A 25,921-nucleotide genomic window follows, 5' to 3' on the forward strand; every position below is an offset into this window, starting at 1 on the left:
GTGGTTAATTCATAGAAGTACTAAAGATTTTCATATGTAAGTAGTTAGGTACTATGTAAAAATATAATAAAAAACCCTTCTTTCCAGACATATGACCAGCAGTATGATTTTGTACCTTTAACATGCCCAGCATTCCCGTATAGCTCATAGAAATCTGCATCCTCAGTGACTAAAAACTAAGGATCTCATGTGTGTAATTCATGCAAAGTGTTTGTGTTTAGGTTTTATTTTTTTGTTTTCTAGGACATCATGTTTTTTTCATATAGAACATGTCATTTCACTTTAATTATGCTGTTGTAGAATGGTTATTGAGAAATGGTCGTACTTATTTATAAAAGGAACCTTAAAATTCAGGAAACAACCGATGATATACTCAAATATTAAGGATAACAAGGCTTGCTTGGGAGGAAAAACAATAGTGTTTTTAGTATTTTGTGAAGTTGGAGAACAAGAATGATAAGTTATTACTACTTCGAAAGATATGTTAAAGGGAATACACAGTTACACACAGATTTTCAGCTGCATAGTTTGGCACCTCTAACCCCTGCATTGCTCAAGGGTCACTTGTACATTTAAGGGTAAACATAATTATAAAAATATACTCTAGGTTTTAGCTTACTCTATTCATTGAAGTTGCTGTTGATTTTATAAAACTGTGCTGTAAGTAACAAATTATATATTTTTTAATTAACAGGATAATGGCTTCATTAAATTTATTGAGATATTTGGTTATCAAAGATAATGAAAATGACAATCAAGTAAGTTTTTTTGTGAGTATATTCATAATGCATAAGAAGTGTTTCAGATTTTCTTATCAATATCTACCTAAGCCCAGTATTTCATATCTTACTTAGCTACAAAGGCTGGAAGAAGTGCCAACAATTATTCTGAAACCTGAAGTTAATTCCCAGAAGCCCTTACCACCCCACATCCAGCTTCCCTTTCCTTTTCTTGTTGTACCTCTGCTCTCTTGCTATAAGCATTGCTGAGACCTGGTAGGTAGGAAGGTTAGAGGTCCTAAGTCATCTAACCTTTTGAGACTCAACATACATTTGGGTGTCTTCTTCAGTTGCCTCACACTTATTATTCATGACTTCAGTCTGAGCTATGAGTAATAAAACCATCTGATAATTGGATGTCCCTTCATCAGACATGACAGATTAAAGCATTTTCAGCACTAAAATCTGTTAATAGCACCTTTTGGATAATGTGTAGGAAGTTTGATTTATTTTTGGTAGTGTATCATTAGAGGTATTCAATAAATAGAAAACTATTTGAGGGAGTTTTGTCATACAGTAAAATTACATTTGCTTTTTATCATCTCTCTTTCCACCTACTCTATTCTAATAGTTGCTTTCCCTATGTGTCATATCTATTAAGTTTAACTACCTGAATCACATGTGCTGTTAATCTGTTTCTTGTTTTAGAAAGTAATAAAAGAAAGTAATTGATTTTTATACAGATGCCAAAGAGATTTTTTTTAAGTAAATCACGATTTGGAATAAAGAGTTTATGAAAAAAGTAGCAGTTTGCTTCCCTCTCGATTAAATCTAGTCCACTCAGTGATTTCACCCATTCATAGTCCCTCTTCTGCCAAAAACAGTTGTTTGCTATCATGGACTCATGCTCAGTCTGTGCCTGGATGTCTTGTTCTTTTCTAACTTTGTATTGTGAAATTTTTCAAACATACAGCTAAGTTGAAAGGCTGTTACAGTGATCACTATTTCCTCTTTTTTTTCTTACTCTTATCATGTATCCTCCCATCAGTCTCTTAAATTTTTTGACACATTTCAAGGTAAACTGCAAACATTAGCATACTTCCCCCTAAATATTTCAGCATGTATTTCATTGAGTTAAATATCTGTGTGTAGTTATTCTTTGAATTAAAATTTACATAAAATGAAATGCACAGGTTTTAAGTGTATATTTACAGAGTTTTAACAAATGCATAGATCTATATTTTCCAAATCCATGTCAAATATAGAATATTACTGTCATCACATGAAGTTCCCTGTTTCCCAACCCAGTTAATTTTGACCTCATCACTCCACACCCCTCCCTCCCCCCTGCCAGTGGCAACCACCGTTCTGGCCAGGTGCTATAATATATCATTTATTCTTCACAATGCTGTACTCTTTATTTTTTACTTTTCATAGGTAACATAGGTTCAGAAAGGATTTTTAATTTGCACAAGGACACACCTAGTGTCCAGAACCTTTGAATCACGAACTAGTAAATCCTAATGCCTAAAGGGGTTTCTGATAAAAGTAGAAAAGATAACAAGTAAAATTCAACATCAGGGAAGGCCCTTTTTCAGGAAGGTGTCCTTAAGGTGAGGTTTGAGTTTTTACTTTTCTAGTAATCCAGAAAGACCTTGCCTATAGATGATCTGATTTGCTTGATAGGAAGACAAAGCATATTCTTGGTTAAGAGTTACAGATTTATCAGGTGTGGAGCACCGTGTACTATAGGGGCAGCATGGGCCTCTGCCTGGAGAGGGAAGACAGTGCAGTTTAGCGTTATGCAATGTCAGCTATGGGATTCACCGCTAATGCTTCGCTTTTATTTGGCTTGAACATTATATGGTGAGGAAAAGGATATAACCAGCTTATAAGATTTTCTTATTTAAATGTTTTTAAAATTTGTTCTTAGGGATCAAATATTCCAAAGTATCGCCATGCAAGTTAGCATAAGAATTATTATACCAAGGAAATTAGCAAAAAACCCAGGCCAAGATGGCAACTTGTATCTTTTCAGGCAGCTTAAGAGCCTTTTCTTCATGGAAGCATTTCTCCCAAGTGCAGTAGGTCATGTGTATAAATGAGAGGCAAATCTGCTTGCTGTGTTTAATAAAAAAACGACAGCTTCTACGTTTTAGAAATTTTTATTAAAGGGGAAATAAGATACTCTAGTAATTATGAATTGTGAGCAGTTGTATTCAAAAGAACTACCAGTACCCATTTTTAAGCAGTTAAGTGTGCTGAGAGTATAACTATTCAGATGAAAAGCTTAAAAAGCAGCCCTGGCTGTGTGGCTCAGTGGATGGAGCGCCAACCTGAGAACCAAAGGGTTGCCAGTTGGATTCCAAGTCAGAGCACATGCCTGAGTTTCAGGCCAGGTCCCCAGTAGGGGGCATGCGAGAGGCAACCACATGATGTTTCTCTCCCTTCCTTTCTTTGTCTCTTCCCCTTTCTCTAAAAATAAATAAATAAATAAATAATCTTATTTTTTACAAAAGCTGAAAAACAATTCAGAAAGTTGTATAGGAAAATTAAATAAGAACCAGAGTCTTTCAATACAAAATAAAGTGATTCATAATTGAATAATCATTTCTTTTCCTGCTATTTTGGGTGTCTGTCAGATGGCTTATTCTTTTCATAAGTCATTCCCCTCCTTATCCTACTGTTTCATGCCTCTTTATTTCTGTGCATAAGTTATAGGCATCTTCTCCCGCACTTCATTTTCATATAACTTTTCTTGAACTTTGAATTGCATTTTACTAGTAAAACCAACTTAGCTTTTATACCTGATGTTCTCTATCATTTGGCAGGTATCTTTAAATGTGGGTTAGTTGTTTTGAATTATAATGATATTCTAATACTAATTGTATCTCTTACCACTGTACTTCCTATTTACATCCTTTCCCATCTGCCCACTTACACCCATTCTTTTTCTTAAGTCGTGATTGTAATATGTAGAATGAAAGCAAAATCAAGGGAAGCAATGTGAGATTGTAAAGGCCACAACTATCGGGAATTTTTAGAAACTGTATTATGTAATTATGAATATGTGCTTTTTATTTAGGAAAAATCTATAAATATCTGGCATATATACACATATAATTCTATATAATCCATTTGGGGTTCTATTTCTTTCTCCAAGATTACACATGCCCCTTATGTGTCATTTGCAGAACCAAATGACTTAGTGATAAACATTACTTAATAGTCAAATGATAGAAGTTCTACAATATTACTTCATAAGTAAAAGTCATACGGATTAGCAGAACGGGATAAACTAGGTGTTGTGCATTTTCTTTTTATTTGTTCATTTATATGGTTGACTATGTCCTTTGTAAGGTCCCTGTTTGTTCTGGTAATAAATTTTATTGTGGCGTGGAACTACCTAGTCTTCCTTTTGTGAGCATATGTTGCAGTAAATTTTGCAATGTTCGTTAAGCTTTAGAACTGAAAAAGTTTCAGAACTATTTCGTCAGTGAGACTACTTGTATTGAAAGCAAGCATTTGTGAACATTTCAAATTTTTATCTTTATAACTTTTTTAGAACATTAAGTTCCTTTTTGTAGATATTCAAGATAAATCTTAAAATTACTTTCTTTGTAATTTTTAAAAAGCTCTAGTAACCTTAATGTTAGTTGTGAAGCTAAATATAACACTTTCTATAAAATTGTCAAGTTTTGTAATCAGATTATATTGATAACCTTTATATTTTCAAAATGAATTTTATTGAGGGAGATATTTTTTCCTCAGATTCACGGCAATTACAGAACTTTCATCCAGCATGTATAAAATTGTATTCAAAAATTTTTAATTGAATTTATTGGGGTGACATTGATTAATAAAATTATATAGGTTCCAGTGTACAATTTTATAATACATCATCTGTACACTGTATTGTGTGTTCACCACCCCAAGTCAAGTCTCCTTCCATCACCATTTATCCCCGCTTCCCCTCTGGTAATCATTATATTGTTGTCTGCATCTATGAGGGTGTTTTGTTTTGTTTTTTGCTTAATCCGTTCAGGTTTTTTCATGCAGCCCTACAACTTGCCTCCCCTCTGACAGCTGTCAGTCTGTTCTCTGCCTATGAGTCTGTTTCTGTTATGTTTGTTAGTTTATTTTGTTCGTTAGATTTTACATATGAGTGAAATCATACAGTACTCATTTTTTTCTGACTGGCTCATTTCACTTAGCAATAATGATCTCTAGGTCCATCCATACTGTTGCAAAGTGTAAGATTTCCTTCTTTTTTATGACTGAGTGTATTTCATTGTGTAAACATACCACAGCAGTGCCCTGGCTGGTGTAGCTCAGTGGATTGAGCGTGGGCTGGGAACCAAAGTGTCCAGGTTCAATTCCCAGCCAGGGTACATGCCTGGGTTGCAGGCCATAACCCCCAGCAACCGCACACTGATGTTTCTCTCTCTCTCTCTCTATCTCCCTCCCTTCCCTCTCTAGAAATAATTAAATAAAGTCTTAAAAAAAAAAAAAAAAGAAAAACATACCACAGCCTTTTATCCATGCATCTACTGATGGACATTTGGGCTGCTTCCAAATCTTGGTGATTTTAAATAACAGAGCATTGAACATAGGGGTCCATCTATTCTTTTAAATGAGTGTTTCATGTTTCTTTAGATGTATTCCCAGATCTCAAATCTTTTTTATAGAAGAAAAATAATAAAAAGTAAAAATACAAAACCATGTTCAAGTTCAACTGGTGATCTGAAACTTTAAATAGTGACAATATTCAGAAATATATTGACTCTCTAATTAGTAAACTTTGACTTTGAGCCACATTTTAAAAGTGCAAGACTTTAAAGTTAGATTTATGTAAAATACAATTTCATCAAAACTAAATGTCTAATAAAAATGATAGACTAACGTTGTAAGTTTGCCAGTACTTACTGAATTGGAAGTAAACTATGGGTCTTTAAAATGTAAAAGTGGGAGTTTTTGACAGGAGTGACAAGTGACAGCGGAAGTCTAGCAGTTATCTTTTCATCAGAAACACTACCAGAGTTGTTTGAAATTCAGTGTAATTCATTTTGGAAAGCATTGGTATCTAAGGAAATCCCTCTAGATCTTATATATTGTAAAGGTGGTGAAACTTATTAATTTTAAAAGTTCACCAAGTAGCCACTATTAAAACTTTTTCAGTGATCAGAGCTAAGCATGACCACTGTATCGTATCAAAGTTCATTTATTGTTCCTTTGGAAAGTTCTAGGTAGGACATGTGAACTCAGGAATAATATATTTTTCTAATAGAAAAGCAATTATCATTTGGCAAATATTTTCAAAAACTGAGTAGGAAAGTTGACATATATGTCTGGTTTTCTGGCATGCATAAGAAATGAAATTTGAAACTAGAGGGAAACACGATACTTCCATATGTTAAACTTATCTATGGGTTGCAAAAGACATTATTATTATAGAGGCTAGGCTTAAATGTAATTGCTTTAAGTACTATATGTTCCTGGCATTAAAGAATAGAGTATTAATAATGAATATAGTCTGAATATAGTAAAATTAGATAGATTGTTACATCTCATTTCTCATAAACTTTTAATCATTGCTTTCTAAGGGAGAAATTTAAAACATTTAAGAAAAATGTTTGATAACAGACAGATATGTTTGCTTTTTAAAATCCTGTATCAGTGAGTAAATAGGGTAAACTTGGCTGAAGAGAATTGATGAAGTTTAGTTCTTCATTTACACCAAAGATTGAATGTAAAGCATTAACTTTATCATCATTTTGGGAGTAAGATCTCAGAGAATTTCTGTAACTAAGTAAAAGTGAATGGGTGAAAGAAAAAATTTCAACTTAGAGCAGTTTTTAGAAAAGGAAACCTTCTCCTGTCCTTAATAGGTATGGTTTTGTAAATATTTTCTTCCAAAGAGAAGCAGTTTTTAATTCGATGAAATCCAGTGTATCAGTTTTATTGTTTTATATGGTTTATACTATTTAGGTTCTGTGAAATCTTTGCTTAACCCAAGGTCACAAAAAAATTTTAACAGTATTTCCTTTTTTTATTTTAAATTTTACTTTTCAATTACAGTTTCCATTCACTATTCTTTTGTATTAGTTTCAGGTGTACAGCATAGTGGTTAGACAATCACATACTTTATGAAGTGTTCCCCCTGATATTTCCAGTATACATAGTTATTATAATATTATTTTTAGAAGGTTTTATTTATTTGTTTGTTTTTTAGAGAGATGGGAAGGGAGGTAGAGAGGGAGAGAAATATCAGTGTGTGGTTGTCTCTCAAGTGCCCCCTACTGGGGACCTGGCCCTCAACCTAGGCATGTTTTCTGACTGGCAATCCAGTCTGTAACCCTTTGGTTTGCAGGCACCCAATCCACTGAACCACACCATCCAGGGCTCAATAGTTCACCTTTTTTAAGTGAACACAGTTAATGTTTACATTTGACAAAACTAGGTGTGAGTAAAAGGGTGTTTTCTCTGTACTCTGTTTTATTTGAATGTGCTTTGATTTGTAGGTGGTCATCAGTAGCCTTTGTAGCCTTGAAAGCCTTCAGTGATACTGGTTAGTAATAGCGTGTTGTACCTGTGAGCTTAGAGGGAAGAAGAAGATTAAAGGGTGTGGGGCGATGGAGAAAGGTGAAAGACCAGAGATAGGAACGAACAGAGAACTGAGAGCAGTGGCTGTGTGCGGTAGAGTAACGTGCCCAATATCCTGTGTGACAGCACTGGTTGAAGAAGTGCCTGCCACACTACCACATACCCCGTGTTTTCCATGAGAGGACAAGAAAACTTTCTATCATGGAGATGAGTTTAAAAACAAAATTTAAAATGTTTTTAAAAGTATACAGTTAAAACAGGTTCCTTGTTTAAAAAATCAAGTTAAATAAAGCAAAAAAGAAAATCCTACAATCAATCTTTATAAACATCTTTGTAAACATCTCTGCTATGGAGTCATTACAACATGCATTTTTTAAAAGATCTGATTTATTTTTAGAGAGAAGGGAGAGGAGGGAATAGAGAAGGAAACATGATGTGTGAGAGAAACAGTAATCGGTTGCCCCTCTCAAACCCCCAGCTGGGGACCTGGCCTGCAACCCAGCATGTGCCCTGACTGGGAAATGAACCAGCAACCTTTCTGTCCACAGGCCAGCTCTCATTCCACTGAGCCACACTAGCCAGGGCACAACATACATTTTTAAATACTTCCCCAGGATAAGTTCATAGATGCTGAGTGAAAATGTATGCATATATAGGTTCTTGATAGTTCCTCTCAAGAACTTCATGTTTCCTAACATTGTAAGAGTAATGAGAAAGGACAGATTTAAAAGAATGTGTGTGACAGTCACTGAAGTTATCAATTAGTCAACATAGATATGGAGAGATTTTATCTGGAGGACTATATAGAAAATGTCAGTACTTGGATCAAAAGAAGTTCATTACAAAATAGGTTTTCAAATAATCTAATTCTAGTTAAGGATCAGTGGTTTCCTAAATTTCCTTTCTTTTTTTATTTTACTGTCATTTTTTATTTTTCAATTAAAATTGGCATACAATATTATATTAGTTTTAGGTGTGCAACCTAGTGATTAGACATTGTATAACTTACTAAGTTATCACCCCTATAAATCTGGTACCCATCTGATATCAGGGGTGTCAAACTCATTTTCACTGGGGGCCACATCAGCCTCGCAGTTGCTTCAAAGGGCTGAAATAATTTTAGGACTGTATAAATGTAACTACTCCTTAACTGCTAAGGAGTTGAAATTATATTCCGCCCTTTGAAGGCAACCTCAAGGCTCACGTGGCCCCCGTGAAAATGGGTTTGACACCCCCGCCATACATTGTTACTACAATATTATTGACTGTATTCCCTATTCTTTACATTACATCCCCATGACTATTCTGTAACTACCAATTTATTTCTTAATCTCTTCACCTTTTTTACCCAATCCCCTAAACCTTCCTTCCATTTTAAAGAAGACCCTTTAACTTTTCTTGTAATTCTGGTTTGGTGGTGATGAACTCTTTCAGCTTTTTCTTATCTAGGAAACCCTTTATTTGTCCTTTGATTTTAAATGATAGCTTTGCTGGGTAATCTTGGTTGTAGATCTGTGCTTTTCATCAATTTGAATATTTTTTGCCACTCCCTTGTGGCCTACAAAGTTCCTGTTGAGAAACCAGCTGGCAGTCTTACGGGATCTCCCTTGTAGGAATTTCTTTTTTCTTGGTTGGTAACTTCTTTTCTCTTGCTGCTTTTAAGATTCTCTCTTTGTCTTCAACCTTTTGTAGTTTATTTATAATGTGTCTTGGTGTGGGCCTCTTTGGGTTCATCTTGTTTGGGACTCTGCACTTCCTGGACTTGTATGTGTATTTCCTTCACCAGGTTATGGAAGTTTTCTGTGATTATTTTTCCACATAGGTTTTCAATTCCTTGCTCTCTCTTCACCTTTTGGTAACCCCATGATGTGAGTGGTGGTATGCCTGAAGTTGTCCCAGGGGTTCCTTATAGTATCTTCTTTGGGGGTGGGGAGGGGTGGATTCTTTTTTAGTTTTGCTGTTCTGATGGGGTGTGCTTTGCTTCATCTTCCAAATTGCTTCATCTACACCACTGCTGATTCCCTGTAATGTATTCATTTCAGTTAGTGTATCTTTCATTTCTGACTAGAGCTTTTTTATGGTTTCTAGTTCTGTTTTTAGGTTTTCTATCTCTATTGATCTCACCAAGTTCATCTGCTCTTCCCCTAAGTTCACTGAGCATCCTTATAACTAGTGTTTTGAACTCTGCATCTGATAGATTACGTGGCTCCACTCAGTATAGTTCTTTTTCTGTGGTTTGTTCTTAAATTTAAATTTGGGACACATTTCTTTACCTCCTCACTTTGGCTGCCTCCCTGTGTTTGTTTCTATGTATTAGGTAGAGCTGCTTCATCTCCTGGGCTTAGTAGAAGGACCTTATGTAGTGGGTGTCCTGTAGGGTGCAGTGTCACAGCCTCCCCAGTTACCCAGGCTAGGCACTCCAGGTGTGCCCCCTTTGTGGGCTATATACACCTTTCTGTTGTAGTTGAGCCTTGATTGCTGTTGGCGTATCAGTGGGAGCAGTTTACCCCAGGCAGATCAGCTGCAAGGACTGGTTGTGACCACCATGGAGATGATCTATGCAGGGGCCTACCCCATGGAACAGGACTTCAGCAGGACTCGGGTGCCCACGGAGTCTGCCCCTTGAGTGTGTCACTTGTGGAGGTGGCTCTGGGAGTCACAGGAGATGCAGACCAAGGCCAGTGGTTACCTGTGTTCTGCCCGGGGCCACTCAACATGAGCTATAAAGCAATTTGCAGATAGCTGATACTTGCACTGAGCTTGGAGATGCCCAGGAGAGGTCAAGCTATTAAGCCAAGTTGCTGTCACTGGGGCCACTTAGCAAGAGGTATGGGGCATGCTGAGGCCAGATGCTGCTTGTTTGAGAGATTTTAGGAAAATCTGAAGCATGAGCCAAGACAGGCAGTTAGTATGGAAAAGCTACTGGAAACAGTTTGTGTGGGGTCCACAAATTGGGTGGAGTGGGGTTTCCAAATCACCAGGGCAGGGTGAACTAATAGTCAGGTTCATAAGATGCCTACCTGTCCACTCTAGGAGAAGGACTCAGAAAAGGAATAGTAGCCTCTGTCTGCACTTTGAGAGAAGGCTGCCCCCTCGCCCTCATTGTGATGCCAGACACTCAGTTTCTTCCTGTATGTCCTTAGTGCCTTTCGAGCTCCCGCAGCACTACTGGGGCTCAGAAGGAGTCCAAATGCATGTGCTAGTTCTTTAAGAGGAACACTTGGAGCTCCAGCAGCCCTCCTGTCTCAGCCACAATCCCTGCTGATTTTTGTAGCAAGATGTTATGGGGACTTCTCTTCCTGGCACAGGAAGCCTGGGCTAGGGGCCTGCTTTTGGTATGGGAATGCTCACTACTCGGGGTAGCTCTGCAGCCAAGGTATCCCTCCTGATTTTAAACTACCACAGGTGGGTGTGGGACTAGTGCACTTCTATTCTCCTACCAGTCTCAATGTGGTTTCTTTATAACCTTAGTTGTAGGACTTCTGTTCAGCTAGATTACAGTCAGTTCTGAATGGTGGTTCTATAGTTTAGTGTAATTTTTTATATGGTTGTGAAAGGAATCGAGCACCAAATTACCTACGCCAACACCTTGACCAGAACTTCCTAAGTTTCCTCTTTTATATCTAAAATATTTTCCTTTGTAAAGAATACCTGGAAACTTAGTAATATCAATGAACTTTATTATTCTTTTTTTTAAAATTCAGACTGTATGACTCCCTCCTTTAGTACCATGGGAAGAAATACTCTTGGAATAAAAATGTCTAATGTGTATGACCAAATAAACCTAAGTTGTCCCAGGCAGTTAAAATCTCCATTTACTTTTATCACCAAGAAAGTCCATTTATCAGCTTTGTGTTAGAAAAGTTTCCATCAAAAGGGAAGGAAAAGAATCCTCTAGAACTAGATCTGTGAGAAGGGTATCCTGGAAAGATCGAGAATGGAAGGGATATATAAGGTAGAGTCACTGTGGGAATGTTTCCAGGGAAAGAGAAACGGCGTAGACCATGTGTATTATCTCCAAATAACTTTCTCCTGGCTGAAACTTGTAAGTTACAGATCTTAAAACTAGGAGCTGCCAACATGGCACAGCTGTAAGTGTAGTGACCAGAATAAATTTTTGTTTTGTTTGGTATTCACATAAAATAACTAGATGTAGTAGTGAATGTATTATTAAATAGTAAATTCTACCTTACAAGGCAAGGATCCTGTCTTAATTCTTGTTTCTCCAACTCTTAAACACATGTTTAGTAATAGGCAATCAATAAATGTTATACCAAGTAACTAATTTTTTCATTAATTCTTCTGAACAGACTGGATTATGGACAGAACTTGGAAAAATTGAGAATAATTACTTAAAGCCACTCCATACAGGACTTAATATGTCAAAAGCACATTATGAAGCAGAAATTAAAAATAGCCAAGAAAATAGCCAAGGTTGGTAATGTGCAATTTCATTTTTGCTTAAGTCTAAAAATCAGCCAAGTTTTAAAACTATTTATATTCAGAATAAAGAACTTTTTTATCTTGTAATTGTCTAACAGCAAACAAGGAACTATGACAGTAGTCATTTTATTTATAATATAAATTATTCTTAGCAGGTCTATAAGCCAGTTAACACTGAAATTGGATTAACAAAGATTTAAACCAATTGGAACATATTCTGGTTTAAAAATCTCAAGTCCTAATTAGGAATCTAACTATTACAGGTATTTGTTTTGGATATCACTGTGTTGCTGTGGTATTGCTTGGGCCAGTCCTCCACCCCACCCTCAAGTAAATCTGTACAAATTATAAAAAGGAATCTTAGGTCCAGAATTACTTTTTAAAGTCAGTAGTTCTACAAATAATTTTTTATCTTTTCCATATAGCTATGGTAATATTTCTATAGGCATTACTAGAAATCCTTTTTTAGTGTAATGTGTATAATTCTGATTACAAACTGAAGAAAAAAGTTTATAAATTTTCATTCATCCTGTACATGCCAAAATGATGCTGGCTACTTAAAGAAACATTAATTCACATGTTACAGATGTTGATGTTTTTATTTGCTAATAGCTTGATTTAAGCATACCCTGAGCTATTAAACACTAAGACAAGTTTACACAAATAATGGACATGTTTTTTTAAAGGAATGATGAAAGTCGCTTTCAAATTTATTTTTGAAATCTGAGAGTTGTTTTAATGGTTAAGCGTGACGTGACTTTCTTTTTCTTCTTTTTCAGAATTCCAGAATTCTAAAGGCTTTTGTTCTGTAACTGTAGGTGGAGAAGAGATCCCTAATATGCCTCCTGAAATGCAGCTTAAGGTAGATCTGAAATTTCCTAAGCTACACAGACCTGAAGTATTTTATTTTTTGCTTTGTTTTATTTTGAAATTCAGACTTAATAACACTAATTTTATTGGCTTTGTAGGTCCTACATTCAGCACTTTACACATTTGATTTGATTGAAAGTGTTCTGGCTCGAGTAGAAGAACTCATCGAAATAAAAACAAAGTCTACCTCTGGAGAAAATACTGGGATAAAGTGAAAGCTCTGTTTCCTAAAAAGAAGTTAGTAAAATACTATATTTTCCAATATGATTTAATACCTTTACAAAAAACTTTTCTGTAAAACACTGATATAAAAATAAATGTAGCTTTTCTTATCTGTTTCTGTAATGACACATTATGTATGAGTAGTATTCTGTGGTTTTAAAAAGATAATCTGATAAATAATACCCATATATAATAAATACTGTTAATTTCATAAAATATAGTTGAATTGCCTTTATGCAATCATATCATTTAATGAGTTTATTAAAATACTGATACATTTTTTGTTCCAGTTAGATGCTATGTTATAGTTAGAACTCCTAGTGTTAAATTGGGTTTCATACCTTTTTTTTCCTAAACATTGTTAAAGGAATTATTCAACAAAACTTCTAAAAATAAAATGACTTTTAATTGTATGTATTTTATTATTTTAAATTTTAAAAAGCTTTAAACTATATATTTGAACATTATAATTCAACCAGTCTAATTATTTTAATATTTTTCCAAAAGAACTTTTATAATTGATACTCTAATTTGGGTTAAATGAATCACTGAGATTTATCTTTTGAAGAGTTTTCCAAACAGGACTGTGCTCAATGATGTAAGCTTTAGTTGCTATCATTCTGTAGCAGATGTTGTCTATGTATGGCTTGGAAGTGATCTGGAAAAAGATAAAAACATGCAATGTTATTTATAGAAATAAGGTCTTTTTACAGAGTCAAATAAAAAAATCCTAACTTTTGCCCTGGCCAGGTAGCTACTTTGGTTGGAGCATCGTCCATTATACCAAAAGGTTGTGGGTTTGAGTCCCAGTCAGGGCACATACCTATGTTTTCAGGTTCAAGCCCCAGTCATCACACATACAGGAGGCAACCAATTGATGTTTCCCCCTCTCCTTCCCCCTTCCTCTCTCTAAAATCAATAAAAACATATCCTTGGGCAAGGATTTGAAAAACACCTAACTTTCAATTATAAGAATTTCAAACATGAAAACCAAAAAGTAGAATTCTATAAGAGCTGCTTTAATGGAGACCTATTCCAAATTTGAATAAGGGACATGTGGTGGCCTAGGGAAGTCAGGGCACAGGAAGATAAGCATGAAAAGAAAGTGGACAGCTGGTAGAGTGCCTTCCATAAAACTGTTTGTTTGCACTCTTGACAGTTGATGACTACAGCCTGACCGATATTTATACTTTAGAATTTTGAAGTAAGATTTAAGTAACCAATAGGGCCAACATAATATATATATGGCCAAATGCTCTTTTAGCTGAAATGAGTTGTTCTGGTAGTGGCTACCAGAAATAAATCGAGAAGACTTGAGAGGCTGAGTTCAGGCTTAGGAGAGAATCACGGTACATGCTGAAATAGCAGCTTCACTCGGGAACTGAAGCAGAGTATTTGTCAGCCCTGCTCAAGAAGGTTTGCATTTTGGAGTGTGTGAGTGTGTGTTTACATGTCATTTTCCATAGGTGACTCACCTTAGCTATAGTGCACATAAGATTAACAGTATTTACTGTGTTGTGTACTGGAAGTATCCGTAATTTACTGCCCAGGAATCTGAAAAAACAATTCATAAGTTAAACAGATCATACGATTTACTAACATCTTCTATCTTAAGTGAATAAAGAGACAAATCTCTTATTGCTTGTTTTTTTTTTTGTTTGTTTGTTTGTTTTTAATTCATTCATGCCTTGCCTTATTTCACAGATGAATTGATAATGGTTTTGTAGTCAGAACTTAAATGAATAAAAGTTTTCACTTTTGGTTTGGTCTTGCAGGAGAATCCCAGAAGTCAGCATGAACTTTGAAATTGTCACTCTGATTCACAGAATAGCCATTTGGCCTGCACTTTATTAAATATGACAGGTTATATTATAAAGGTTATCTTTTGGGAAAATACAACTCATCTGCCTAAAAACAATTAAGAACTGAAGTAAACACAATATAATTTAGGAAAAATAAATCCTAGTGCTCTTCCCTACCTCTGCTGAATCCTGAACATCAGTTTCCATTCCTCAAGCCCGTGGAAGGCAGCAGATACAATCAAAAAACTATTTTGGTGAATGTTAATAAACTTCTCAATTTTGGCTAGAAATATTTCTTCAGCTGACAAAAAGCATTCTTTAGCATCCATCAATAAAAATGCAACTCCTAGGAAAGATGAATGTAATATAAAACATCACTTCACCATGAAAATCAAATGTTTTATAAACTCACTAAAGTCAATAAAAGTAGATGTAAGTACAAGATAGCTTTAGGTGTCCAGGCCCTAAACCTATAAGGAGCAGCAATTAACGAAATTCGTATACAACAATATAATTTAGGTAGTTCTTTGAAGTGCTCTGTGGAAAAGGATGATTTATTCTAAATATTTAAGGGAAAAAAACTTTGTTGGTCAGTAACCATTTTCTTTTTCAGACTAAGGCACAATGAAGGGAAATGCCTAATTTTACATAAAAGCTAACTTTCCATGTTATGATTTTTAAAAGCTGTAAATCAACTAAACAAAGGTAGTCTTAAGCCTTTATTTCTTGAAAAAACCTTTGTACTAGAACACAAACTATTATATAAATTAATACACTCAGTAAGCAGATACCTAGAATCTCTGAAATAGTATCAGACCTATAAGAATTGTCCAGAAGGGAAACCTGATCTAATTAGCTCTTTAAAAGATGATAAAGTTAATTCTTTAAAAGATATCATCTAGTCCTGGCTGGTGTAGCTCAGTCCATTGAGCACTGGCCTGTGAAGCAAAGTGTTGCTGGTTTAATTCCCAGAAAACATGCCTGGGTTGCAGGCCAGGATCCCAGTGTGGGGTACACACGAGAGGCAACCACACACTGATGTTTCTCTCTTTCTCCCTCTCTTCCCCTTGCTCTAAAAAGTAAATAAATAAAATCTTTTAAAAAAGATATAAGGAAATTGACTATAATTATATGCTAACTAAGGAACTTGGGCAATTTATATAACCTCTCTGAACCTAAGTCACCTCATCTGTAAGATAGGAATAATAATTCTTAAATAGGTTTGCTGAAAGGATTAAAGATTAGATAATGTATATAAAGTGGTGAAGGCACGTAGTGGGTGAGTATTCACCAAAAATATCTTACTTTTCCCTAGAGGGCTCCATTTTAGCCGGGGATGATGAGTTTGAGGTTGGAGTGACTACTTCCATCCTGTAGGTTTGTTTCTAGGGGCTTTTGAAAGCACCTGTCTTCCAAAACCTCAGGTAGTGTCAGCTCCCCCTAATAAAATCCTTCATCTCCACCTCTTACCACTTGTATAGTTTCCCAGGCACAAGTGGAACTGTCCCTTTCTCATATCCTAATCTAATTCCTCCCCATACTTTGCCCATGACTTATAGTTAGTTGTATGGTATTATAATTTAAGGAACATTGGTGTGTCCCTATTTGGTTCTTTTGGTTAGTATTTGTTTACATTATAATACCAAACTCTTGTACAAAATCATAAAAAACACTCTCCCATATTGGTCTGTGTATGGATTTTGACCAATACTGTGTTGTCAGCTTCTTTTTTAACATAGGTAATACTTTAATACAAGTGTTAGTTATCAGGGAGGGGGCTTTGTTCTATTTTCATATTAGTTCCCAAGCAATAACCAAGTTTTACACATGTAACTTTCTCCAAAAAGATAGTACCTTAAGCTTATTACTTGGTTAATAAACCACCAAATTATTAGAATTTATACCCACATATGTTATAAGAAACTTAAATCAAGGCAGTTAGCAAATATACTGTACCAGTACAAGAAAATATAATTGATCCACTTTCCACTGCATTTGAATACCGAACTTTGTGGCTTCGATTTTCTAGGGCAGTTGCAACTTCACAATTCTTAAAAAAAATTTTCAGAAATACAAACTTAAGACATGCTTAGAATGTTTTTTATTAAAACTAATATATTAAAGTAAGTTTAAGAGCTTATTTTATAACTATACCTCTTAAAGATTTGATCATCAAGAGACACTAAATGTTCTCTCTATGGAGGAAAAAAAATATTTAGTTCTGCCCATACACATTCATTGCAGTTTTGGAAATGAGCTGTGTACTATAGTTATGTTACTTAGGGACAGAAATCAAGGGTATAATGAAAAATTATAAAAACTAGAGCAAATACAAACTTTAAAAACAACAATAACAACTTAGAGGCGGATTCTGACATGCATTAATGTCTAAACAGGAATGTGGGTGATGGTGTGTTTTTCAGATGGTCGACAGAACCCTGAAGTGCCAGGCACAGAATGCCACAAAGAGACAACCAATTCTCAAGTTCATCTGTTTACTTTACAGTTACTTTTAGTATACTTTTAAAGTGTCTCTAAGCCTTAGGTAAGCCAGAAAACATGTATGAAACAGCAACCAAACTTTTAAGTACTAACCATTTCAAACCTCATTTCTGATTCCACCAAGTAATTAGATCATAATACCCCCAAGATACTAAAATATAAGTGGTTAATAGTGTTTCCTGATTGGTTAAAACTCAAGCCTGTTTTTCTCCAAGTACATAAAAAAATCCGTTAAGTATATTTTTTCCTCAGATCATATATATTTTAAGCACACCAGCTGGAATTGGGTATAAAATATATGTATGCTTCCTTTCTTTCCTAAAAGGAGTATTTTGTGACATTCAAACAGATCCTGACCTAGAGTTCAACTGTGACACTTCCATGAGTTTCTTCTGCTGTTTTAAAATTATACATTGCTTCCAGCAATGGCAGACAAAGTAATTTAGGCCAACCCTCCTGCTGAAGGCAACTGAAAAGCTGGACCATTTTTTAAATCTGCTTGAATGCATTAGAGAGCTAGCAGGATAAAAATTATAGGACCAAGATCTACGCAGAAATTTAAAGATATGAGACTGGCATTTAGGCCATTTTTTCCCTGAGGGCATCTATCTGCCAATTCAGGAAAAGACAGATGAGAGGCTGAACACAGCCTCTGACAAAAGTAGAACAGCTCTCACAGGGACTGCAGCCTAGCTTCAAATCATTTCAATCCCTGAAATTGTATTAAGTTGATACTGTATTACTAGTGCTCCCAAGCACCTTGCACAAGCACACTCGAGAGCAAGCTTTCTCCATCAGGCCTTCTCATTTGAACTACAGAACACACTGATTTGGGTGACTGTTTTCTCAATTCTCCTACACTAGTACCATTCTAGATGCATTGGAAATAAGTTCATTTTTACACATAATAGACACCTTAGGGCTTGGGTTGCTAGACTAACAAATAAAAGCACAGAACACCCAGTTAAATTTGAATTTCAGATAACACAATTTTTAGCATAAGTATGTCCCATGCAATATTTGGGAGGTACTTATACTAAACTCATTGTTTATCTGAAACTCGTATTTAACTGAGTGTCCTATATTTTGCCTGGCAATCTTAGGGCATTAGAGGTTTACTTCTGTTGTAGGATCAAGACTTCTCTCAAGGCATAGAACACTATTTTAGGCCTCAAATTATTTCTGGAAACAATTTTGCAAATACAAATTCCAACACAATAAAAAGGAATCAGACATACCAAGAGACAAGATTACATGAAAGAGAACCATCAGGAACATCGGGAAGTATAAACAGACACAGGGAATACATATAGTGAAGTTTTCACATAGATACCTTAAAATAGCTGTTTCCTGTGTTCACAAGATAAAAGATGAGGTCGAGAATTTTGACAAAGAACCAGAAACTATATATAAAGGTGTGTTGTGACAGATGTGAACGGGTCAGGAAAGCTTCATAAAATTTGAGTCAGATCTTCAAAGTGGAAAGCAGTGCCCCGACTGGGGTGGCTCAATGGGTTGGGTGGTGTTGAGCATGCAAGGGGCAACCAGTCGATGTTTCTGTCATACATCAATGTTTTTCTCCCTCTCTCTCTCCCTTCCTCTCTCTAAAAATAAATAAAAATCTTAAAATGTTTTTTTAAAAAGTAGAGAGCACTTTTATTAAGCAGACAAATGAAGGAAGAAGACAAGTTATGAGAACAGCCTGGACAGAAAGGTAACATAGGCAAAGGCATTCAGAGCTGAAAGTATGATTCTTATATGGTAAGTATGTAAGGTGTATATGTGAGGTGTTCATGAGGTGTATATTTAATTTGGGGACAGTGTTAGAGTAACTGCCTGCAGGCTGTGAGGACTCATGTATGCCATACTGATGAATTTCAATACTATCCTATTGGGAGGGCCAACTAAAAAAATTATAGAGCCAACTAAAAGAACATAATAGAAGAAAATAAGATAAAATTAGCCCTGGCTGGTGTAGCTCAGTGGATTGAGTGTGGGCCTACAAACCAAAGGGTGGGTAGTTGAATTCCCAGTCAGGGCACATGCCTGGGTTGTGGGCCAGGTCCCCAGTAGGGGACCCATGAGAGGCAACCACACATTGATGTTTCTGTCCCTCTCTCCTTCCTGTCCTCTCTCTCTAAAAATAAATACATAAAATTTTTTAAGATAAAATTAGAACTTAAGAGAAAATATGTAAACTGAAGAGTTAATTTTTCAGAATAACCAGGAGCCAAGACTAGATTTACCAAGATACAGTGGTGGCTAAAAAGTAGGTTTACAGTTGTTTGGGAAAAGACATGCAGGTTATGATTATTACAATAGCTTTATTAACTCAAAAGAATGTCACAATGGCACAGGCAACCTACTTTTGCCCACCCCTGTTTGTTTCATGGAATATTAGCCCCATAAGATACTGAAAGATGTTCCTTATTCAAATAAGACTGGAAAAGACTTGAAATATATAATTTATGAAAATAGACTCACAACATAGTACAAAACCTAATAGAGCAAAACCCCTAAAAACCACTATTTTCTACGTTTCTTAAAATATTACCAGCACAGAAAATTTACAGGAAAACTCTTAATACTTTAAATAAGAAATAATTTTCATACTATGTAAACTACCTAAACAAAAGGTATTTTAAAAAGAAAAACTCCTCGCCACTTACAAAAACAGCATAAAAAGGAAACCACAGCTGAATCTTTAATAGATAACTCAAAAATAAAATCTTAGCAAACAGAATTCTAAGAGAATATAAAAGAAAAGTCAACAATGATCAATAACTTGAATGAACAACGCAAAGATTAGTCCCTTGGGTTCTTCTCAATGGATAGAACACAATGCATTTGAAAAACTGTACACTTATTTCTGATTAAGAGAAAAAATGCCATTAATTAGGCTTAAATGAATATTAACAATATTTTATAGCAATAGGTAACATCATAAATAATAAAACATTGAAGGTATTCCCATTGAAATGAGAAACACTGTTTTGTATGCTCTGTACACAGCAAAAGCTAGTGAAATGAAAGTAAGAGATACAGCTGTCAGAAATTCTCATCAATTACAAATTATAATTACCTACCTTGAAAATACAATAGAATCAACTGATAATATACTATGGAAATTAGGTGAAGTAACAAAAATACAAAATAACTTACCACAAATTGAAGTTTCCTTATATGCATAGATTGAAAACATGGGGAAAGCAGTATTTCATAATAGCAACAAAACATCAACTATCTAACTACTTAAAAAAATATATGAAAAGGACTTCCAGCCAAGATGGAGGCATAGGTAAATACACTTTGCATCCTTGCACAACCACAAGAGGGACAACAACAAATATAAAACAAAACATAACCAGAACTGCCAGAAAATCAAACTGTATAGAAGTCTGACAACCAAGCAGTTAAGGAAGAAACATTCATCCAGACCGGTAGGCGAGGCAGAAATGGGCAGCCGGGATGGTGAGGATTTCCCACAAGGTGGGAATTGGAGAACCCAGGTGGGCAAGCCAGTGGCTGGCAGAGCTGGTGGTCCCACATTTGTGTGCGGATAAACCAGGAGGAACAACTGGGGAGCAAGACAGACCACACAACCCAGGGTTCCAGCACAGGGAAATAACGCCTCAAAACCTCTAACTGAAAAAACTGTGGGGGTTGAGGCAGCAGGAGAAACTCCCAGCCTCATGGGAGAATTCATTGGAGAGACCCACAGGGTCCTAGAACGTACATAAATTGCACCCCTGCCCCCCAACATAATCAGCACCAGAAGGGCCCAATTTGCTTGTGGATAGCAGAGGAAGTGACTGAACAATGGAGGAGAGCAGAGCAAGCAGCATTGTTTCCTCTTGGACCCCTGCCCCACTGACAGTGCCACAATGCAGGGGTTGTTCACCTAAGGCTCCACCCCTTACTACATAGCAGTCCTGCTGAGACAAAAAAAAAAAAAAAAAAGAACAGATCAAATGAAAGGACAGATCAAAGCTCCAGAAAAAATATAACTAAGTGACAAAGAGACAGCCAATCTATCAGGTGCACAGTTCAAAACACTGGTAATCAGGATGCTCTCAGAAATGGTTAAGTATGGTAGAAAAATAGAGGAAGAACTAAAGGCTATGAAAAGTGAAATAAAGGAAAACGTACAGGGGACCAACAGTGAAGGGAAGGAAACTGGGACTCAAATCAATGATTTGGACCAGAAGGAAGAAATAAACATTCAACCAGAACAGAATGAAGAAACAAGAATTCAAGAAGGTGAGGAGAGGCTTAGGAACCTCAGTACAACTTTACATTCCAACATCCAAATCATAGGGGTGCCAGAAGGAGAAGTAGAAGAGCAATAAATTGAAAACTTACTTGAAAACATAATGAAGGAGAACTTCCCCAATCTAGCAAAGGCAATAGACTTCCAGGAAGTCCAGGAAGCTGAGTCCCAAAGAAGGTGGACCCAAGGAAGCACACACCAAAGCACAGCATAATTATATTACCCAAGATTAACAAGAAGGAGAGGATCTTAAAAGCAGCAAGAGAAAAGGAGACAGTCACCTACAAAGGAGTTCCCATAAGACTATCAGCTGATTGCTCAAAAGGAACCTTGCAGGCAAGAAGGGGTTGGAAAGAAGTATTCAAAGTCATGGAAGGCAAGGACCAACATCCAAGATTACTCTATCCAGCAAAGCTATCATTTAGAATGCAAGGGCAGATGAAGTGTGTCAAGTTAAAGGAGTTCATCATCACCAAGCCCATATTATATAAAATGTTAAAGGGATTTATCTAAGAAAAGGAATAAGATAAAAACAAACAAACAATAAAATGACAATGAACTCACTACTATCAACAACCAAACCTAAATACAAAAGCAAAAACAAAATAAAAATGAACTAAGCAAACAACGGGAACAGAAATAGATTCACAGAAATAGAGATCACATAGAGGGTTATCAGTGGGGAGGGGGTTGGGGAAGAATGGGTGAAGAGGTACAGTGAATAAGAAGCATAAATGGTAGATACAAAATAGACAGGGGGAGGTTAAGAATAGTGTGGGAAATGGAGAAGCCAAAGAGCTTATATGTATAGCCCATGGACATGAACTAAGGTGGAGGAATGATGGTGTGTAGGGGTGTACAGGATGGAGAGGAATAAAGGGGAGAAAAAATGTGACAACTGTAATAGCATATTCAATAAAATATATTTTTAAAAATAGGGACAATATAAAGAAAAGATAAAGACCTGAAAAATACAGTGATATAGGCAGTGGTGGCAAACTCATTTTCTTCAGGGGCCACAGCAGCCTCACAGTTGCCTTCAAAGGGCTGAATGTAATTTCAACTGATAAAGTGTGTGTGATCACAGAATGGGAAAAATAAAGTTTTCCCTAATTTAATAAGTTAGTTCAATTCAAAGCAAGTATAATGGAACTTTTATGAACTTTCCACACTACATAAACTGCCAGGATATAAACAGAAGGTATTTTAACAAGAAAAAGAATGAACAAAATTTGACAAATTTTTTCAGCAGAAGGCCAGCTTGTAAATATTGTAAATAGGCTTTTCAGGATGCATATGACCTGTCACATTTTTTTTCTTCCTTTCTCCCTACCTGCCTCCCCTTCCTCTTCCATTTCCTGCCCTATTTCCCTCCCTCCCTCCTTCCCTTTTTCTTTCCCTCCCTTTCTCTCTGGCTCTTTCTTTCTCTCTCTCTCTCTTTTTTAACAAGCCTTTAAAAATGTAAAAACCATCCTTAACTCACTGGCTGGGCAAAAATTTGCTATAGGCTAGGCCACAGGCCATAGTTTGTTGATTTTCTGGTCTGGAAGAGTAAATGTTTTTTAAAAACATGTAGTATGGAAAGAACATACCTTATCAGGGTTTAAAATATATCACAAAACTAAAATGAATTGAAAAGTGTGGCAATGATTCAGTATTCACTACACAAATCAAACTAACAGAACAGAATCAGACTCAAGACTATATAATACGTAATGGTTATTTGTATTTGAGCATGTGTACATATGTATGACATACTTATCTAAGCTTTAGATATACATTTTCTTTCATAAGAATAAGAGCTACTTAACAAATCTCAAAAGGAAAGGATTAAAGAGATGAATACTGACACGGAAGCTAGAACTAATGAAATTACCTACAGTGTAGCCTAAAAACAAAATAACGGTAAAAGAGAGCTCAAAATGCATAAAGAATATTGTGAGACAATCTAACACACATATAATTCTTAAGAGGGGTAGGAGTGGGGGAACAGGGCAGTGGTGATATTAAAGATGATGAATAAAAACTTGATAAATGACACCAATTCACAGGTTCATGAAACCTCAAAAGAAAAAAAAATCATACTTTATAGAGTGTCAAAATCTGAAATTCAGTCAGAGAGGGATGATAGGTAATCACCAAGAAAGTGACAATTAAACTGTTTCTCCCAATGCCACAAGACTAGGCATATCAGTTTGTGTTTATCTCTCAAAAAATCTTAAATAATATTTATGTGCACATGTTTTACTGTTTCTGGAATTTCTTAACATCTCTATTAGAACAGGCTTAGAGAGAAAAAGATAATTTCAGAAAATTTCCAACCCTCAAATATTTAGAGAAGTAGGGTGTTGAAAACAGATGCAGTAAAGTTTATAATTTAATCTTTAAAGTGCATTTAACTTACATAATTGCTGATCCACACAACTTTAGATAATCAAGCTAAGGATCTTTTAAAATACTGTTCTATCGCTTTTAATGTTTTAATTAGAGATTGGAGGCCCAAATGCCTCTTTACCTTGAGAGAGGAGCTAATAATGATGGTGGTTGTCCATTTTACTTTTTCTTTCTCAGCACTTTCAGCCATTTGTCTTTTGATCAACCAAGCTTCTAATGTGACACAATCTGAGAAAAATAAGAGCAAAAAGAATACACAACATTTTTTGCTTGATGAATGAGTAAATTAAGGATATAAATAAAACTAGGGTAATGGAGACACTCTAAAAAAATAACTGAAAGTCAAAATCTGACACTGAAAAAGGATGTCTTACTGCACATTAGGCTTATGCATCAATACGCTGCTTCCTATTAACAATTACTAAAAAGAATGGTTCCTACTTCAGAGAACTATAAAGAAAGACCTGTGTCAAGAACTGTGAAACTTCTGCTTACAAACTAGCTAGCTCGCCTACTTGAAAGCTAAATAGTCAGAGTTTTATGGATACAACAAAAGACATAAGGCTCTTGGATTAGAGAGAAAGGCCAGTTTTTTACTCACAGCAATAGGACTAATGATTTTCTTGTTGCAGTTCCCGAAGTCCAATTCCCACAGGGTGATGGGACAAGGCCCTTAGCAGCACAAACAGTGACTGTATTACAGGAAAGGAGCCCTGAGCAAAGGAAACCCCAACCTTTTATAATGACCTGCAAGAAAACCTGCTCTCTGCTCTAGAAAGAAATTCTATCTCTAACTTAAGAAGTTTTCACTATACAAACATCCTTCAACAAATAGTTCTGGAGTGGGGCTAGGATGTTTGCACTTCTAACAAGTACATTGGTGATATTACTGATGCTGGTCTGGGGACCACATTTTAAAAATCACTGCACTGAGAGAAGGAAGAACTTTTTAGGCAACCATAATAACTTTGGCAACCAGATAATAAGAGAAAATAGTGTAATAAGAGAATTTCAAAAAGTTTAGTACACTAAAGTTTAAGGTATACATGTCTGAGATGAGTGGGGAGGGGTAGGTAAAAATTACTGCAAAATTAGTAGCATAAAATAGAATTTCATTGTGGTCTAAACTCGGCACTTTCCTGATCTTTACTGAGACTGAACAATCTTAAGCCATGCTTCCACTTCTGTGAAATGCGTCTTTTGTGTACTTTTCTACTGGATTTTCTTTTTGCATTCATTTGTAGGATTTCTTTATATATGTTCTAGGTATTAATCTGTAGCAGCTATGAGTTTTTTTCTCCCAATTTGGACTTGTCTTTTTGCCATCTTTATGGTGATAGTCAATAAATAGAACTTAAAATTTTCAATATTGTCAAATTTATCAATCTTAATTTATTACTGCTTTTTGTTTCTTATTCAAGAAATCCTTCCCTATTCCAGAGTCACAGATATTCTCATTCTCTTCCACTATCTTCTAATGTTTTAGTTTGGTCTTTTCAATTTAAGTCTTTAATCCATCCAAATTTTTGTATAAAGTGCCAAGTAGAAAATAAATTTCATGTTTTAAAAATATGGCTGTCTAGTTGCCCCAACACAATTTATTCAGTACTCCTTCCTCCCACTGGTCATTTGCAATGCTGCCATAGTCCTATATTATTTCCATATACATGTAGGTCTGTTTCTTGCTTCTCTATTCCATTCCATTAGTCAGTTTAATTACTGCTATTAAATGGTTATATTAAGTGTGAATGGATAAAATGTTCCAGTCCAAGAAAAATCGACCATATGCTGCCTTTATATTCAAGGATGTAAGTACATTGAAAGTAATAAAACAAAAAAGATAGACCATGCAAAAAGTAACCATAAGAGAGACAGAGTGGCTATAGTTAATAAAAAGCAAAATAAACTCTAAAAAATATCACCAGAGACAAAGATACATGCTTTACAATGATAAAAGGGTCAGGAATATATATCAGGAATATATAACAATTATACATGTATATTCATTTAATGGCAATCCAAAATATGAGGGCACTAAAAAAGAACAGAACATATTTATTAAAAATTGTGTATTTATTCTTATACATTTAAACTTC

At 35.5% G+C, this 25,921-nt stretch overlaps 2 protein-coding genes across 5 annotated transcripts in view; one reads left to right on the top strand and one right to left on the bottom strand.

Annotated features, from left to right (window-relative positions):
* The window catches only part of GLMN (glomulin, FKBP associated protein), a 42,727-nt gene extending 29,457 nt beyond the window's left edge, over nucleotides 1-13,270 (top strand). For all 4 annotated transcript variants that reach the window (XM_045847190.1, XM_045847191.1, XM_045847192.1 and 1 more), the window contains exons 16-19: nucleotides 695-758; nucleotides 11,633-11,756; nucleotides 12,545-12,627; nucleotides 12,734-13,270. In XM_045847190.1, coding sequence (XP_045703146.1) covers nucleotides 695-758; nucleotides 11,633-11,756; nucleotides 12,545-12,627; nucleotides 12,734-12,850 — 388 coding nt within the window. In that variant the 3' untranslated portion in view covers nucleotides 12,851-13,270. The remainder of the gene's footprint in view (nucleotides 1-694; nucleotides 759-11,632; nucleotides 11,757-12,544; nucleotides 12,628-12,733) is intronic.
* A 108-nt stretch (nucleotides 13,271-13,378) lies between these two features.
* CUNH1orf146 (chromosome unknown C1orf146 homolog) lies at nucleotides 13,379-24,015 on the bottom strand. The gene is made up of 5 exons (XM_045847194.1): nucleotides 23,947-24,015; nucleotides 16,616-16,709; nucleotides 14,837-15,005; nucleotides 14,333-14,411; nucleotides 13,379-13,515 (listed from the first exon to the last, which is right to left on the bottom strand). The coding sequence occupies exons 1-5, from the start codon at nucleotides 24,013-24,015 to the stop codon at nucleotides 13,384-13,386; spliced, it is 543 nt and encodes a 180-aa protein (XP_045703150.1). The 3' UTR covers nucleotides 13,379-13,383.
* Between the last annotated feature and the right edge of the window lie 1,906 nt (nucleotides 24,016-25,921).

This window comes from Phyllostomus hastatus, unplaced genomic scaffold (assembly GCF_019186645.2).
Source record: "Phyllostomus hastatus isolate PE091 unplaced genomic scaffold, TTU_PhHast_1.1 phas_contig_524, whole genome shotgun sequence".
In the NCBI taxonomy this organism is placed as follows: Eukaryota; Metazoa; Chordata; class Mammalia; order Chiroptera; family Phyllostomidae; genus Phyllostomus; species Phyllostomus hastatus.

What these genes read in the sequence shown, in the direction of transcription:
- CUNH1orf146 (XM_045847194.1), bottom strand. Translation starts at nt 24,015, where the DNA reads ATGGCTGAAAGTGCTGAGAAAGAAAAAGTAAAATGGACAACCACCATC. An exon ending in ATGTTCAGGATTCAGCAGAG is followed by an intron (nt 14,412 to 14,836) that starts GTAGGGAAGAGC and finishes TTGTTTTTTCAG; the next exon opens with ATTCCTGGGCAGTAAATTAC. An exon ending in TTATGTGCACTATAGCTAAG is followed by an intron (nt 13,516 to 14,332) that starts GTGAGTCACCTA and finishes ATCTTTTTCCAG; the next exon opens with ATCACTTCCAAGCCATACAT.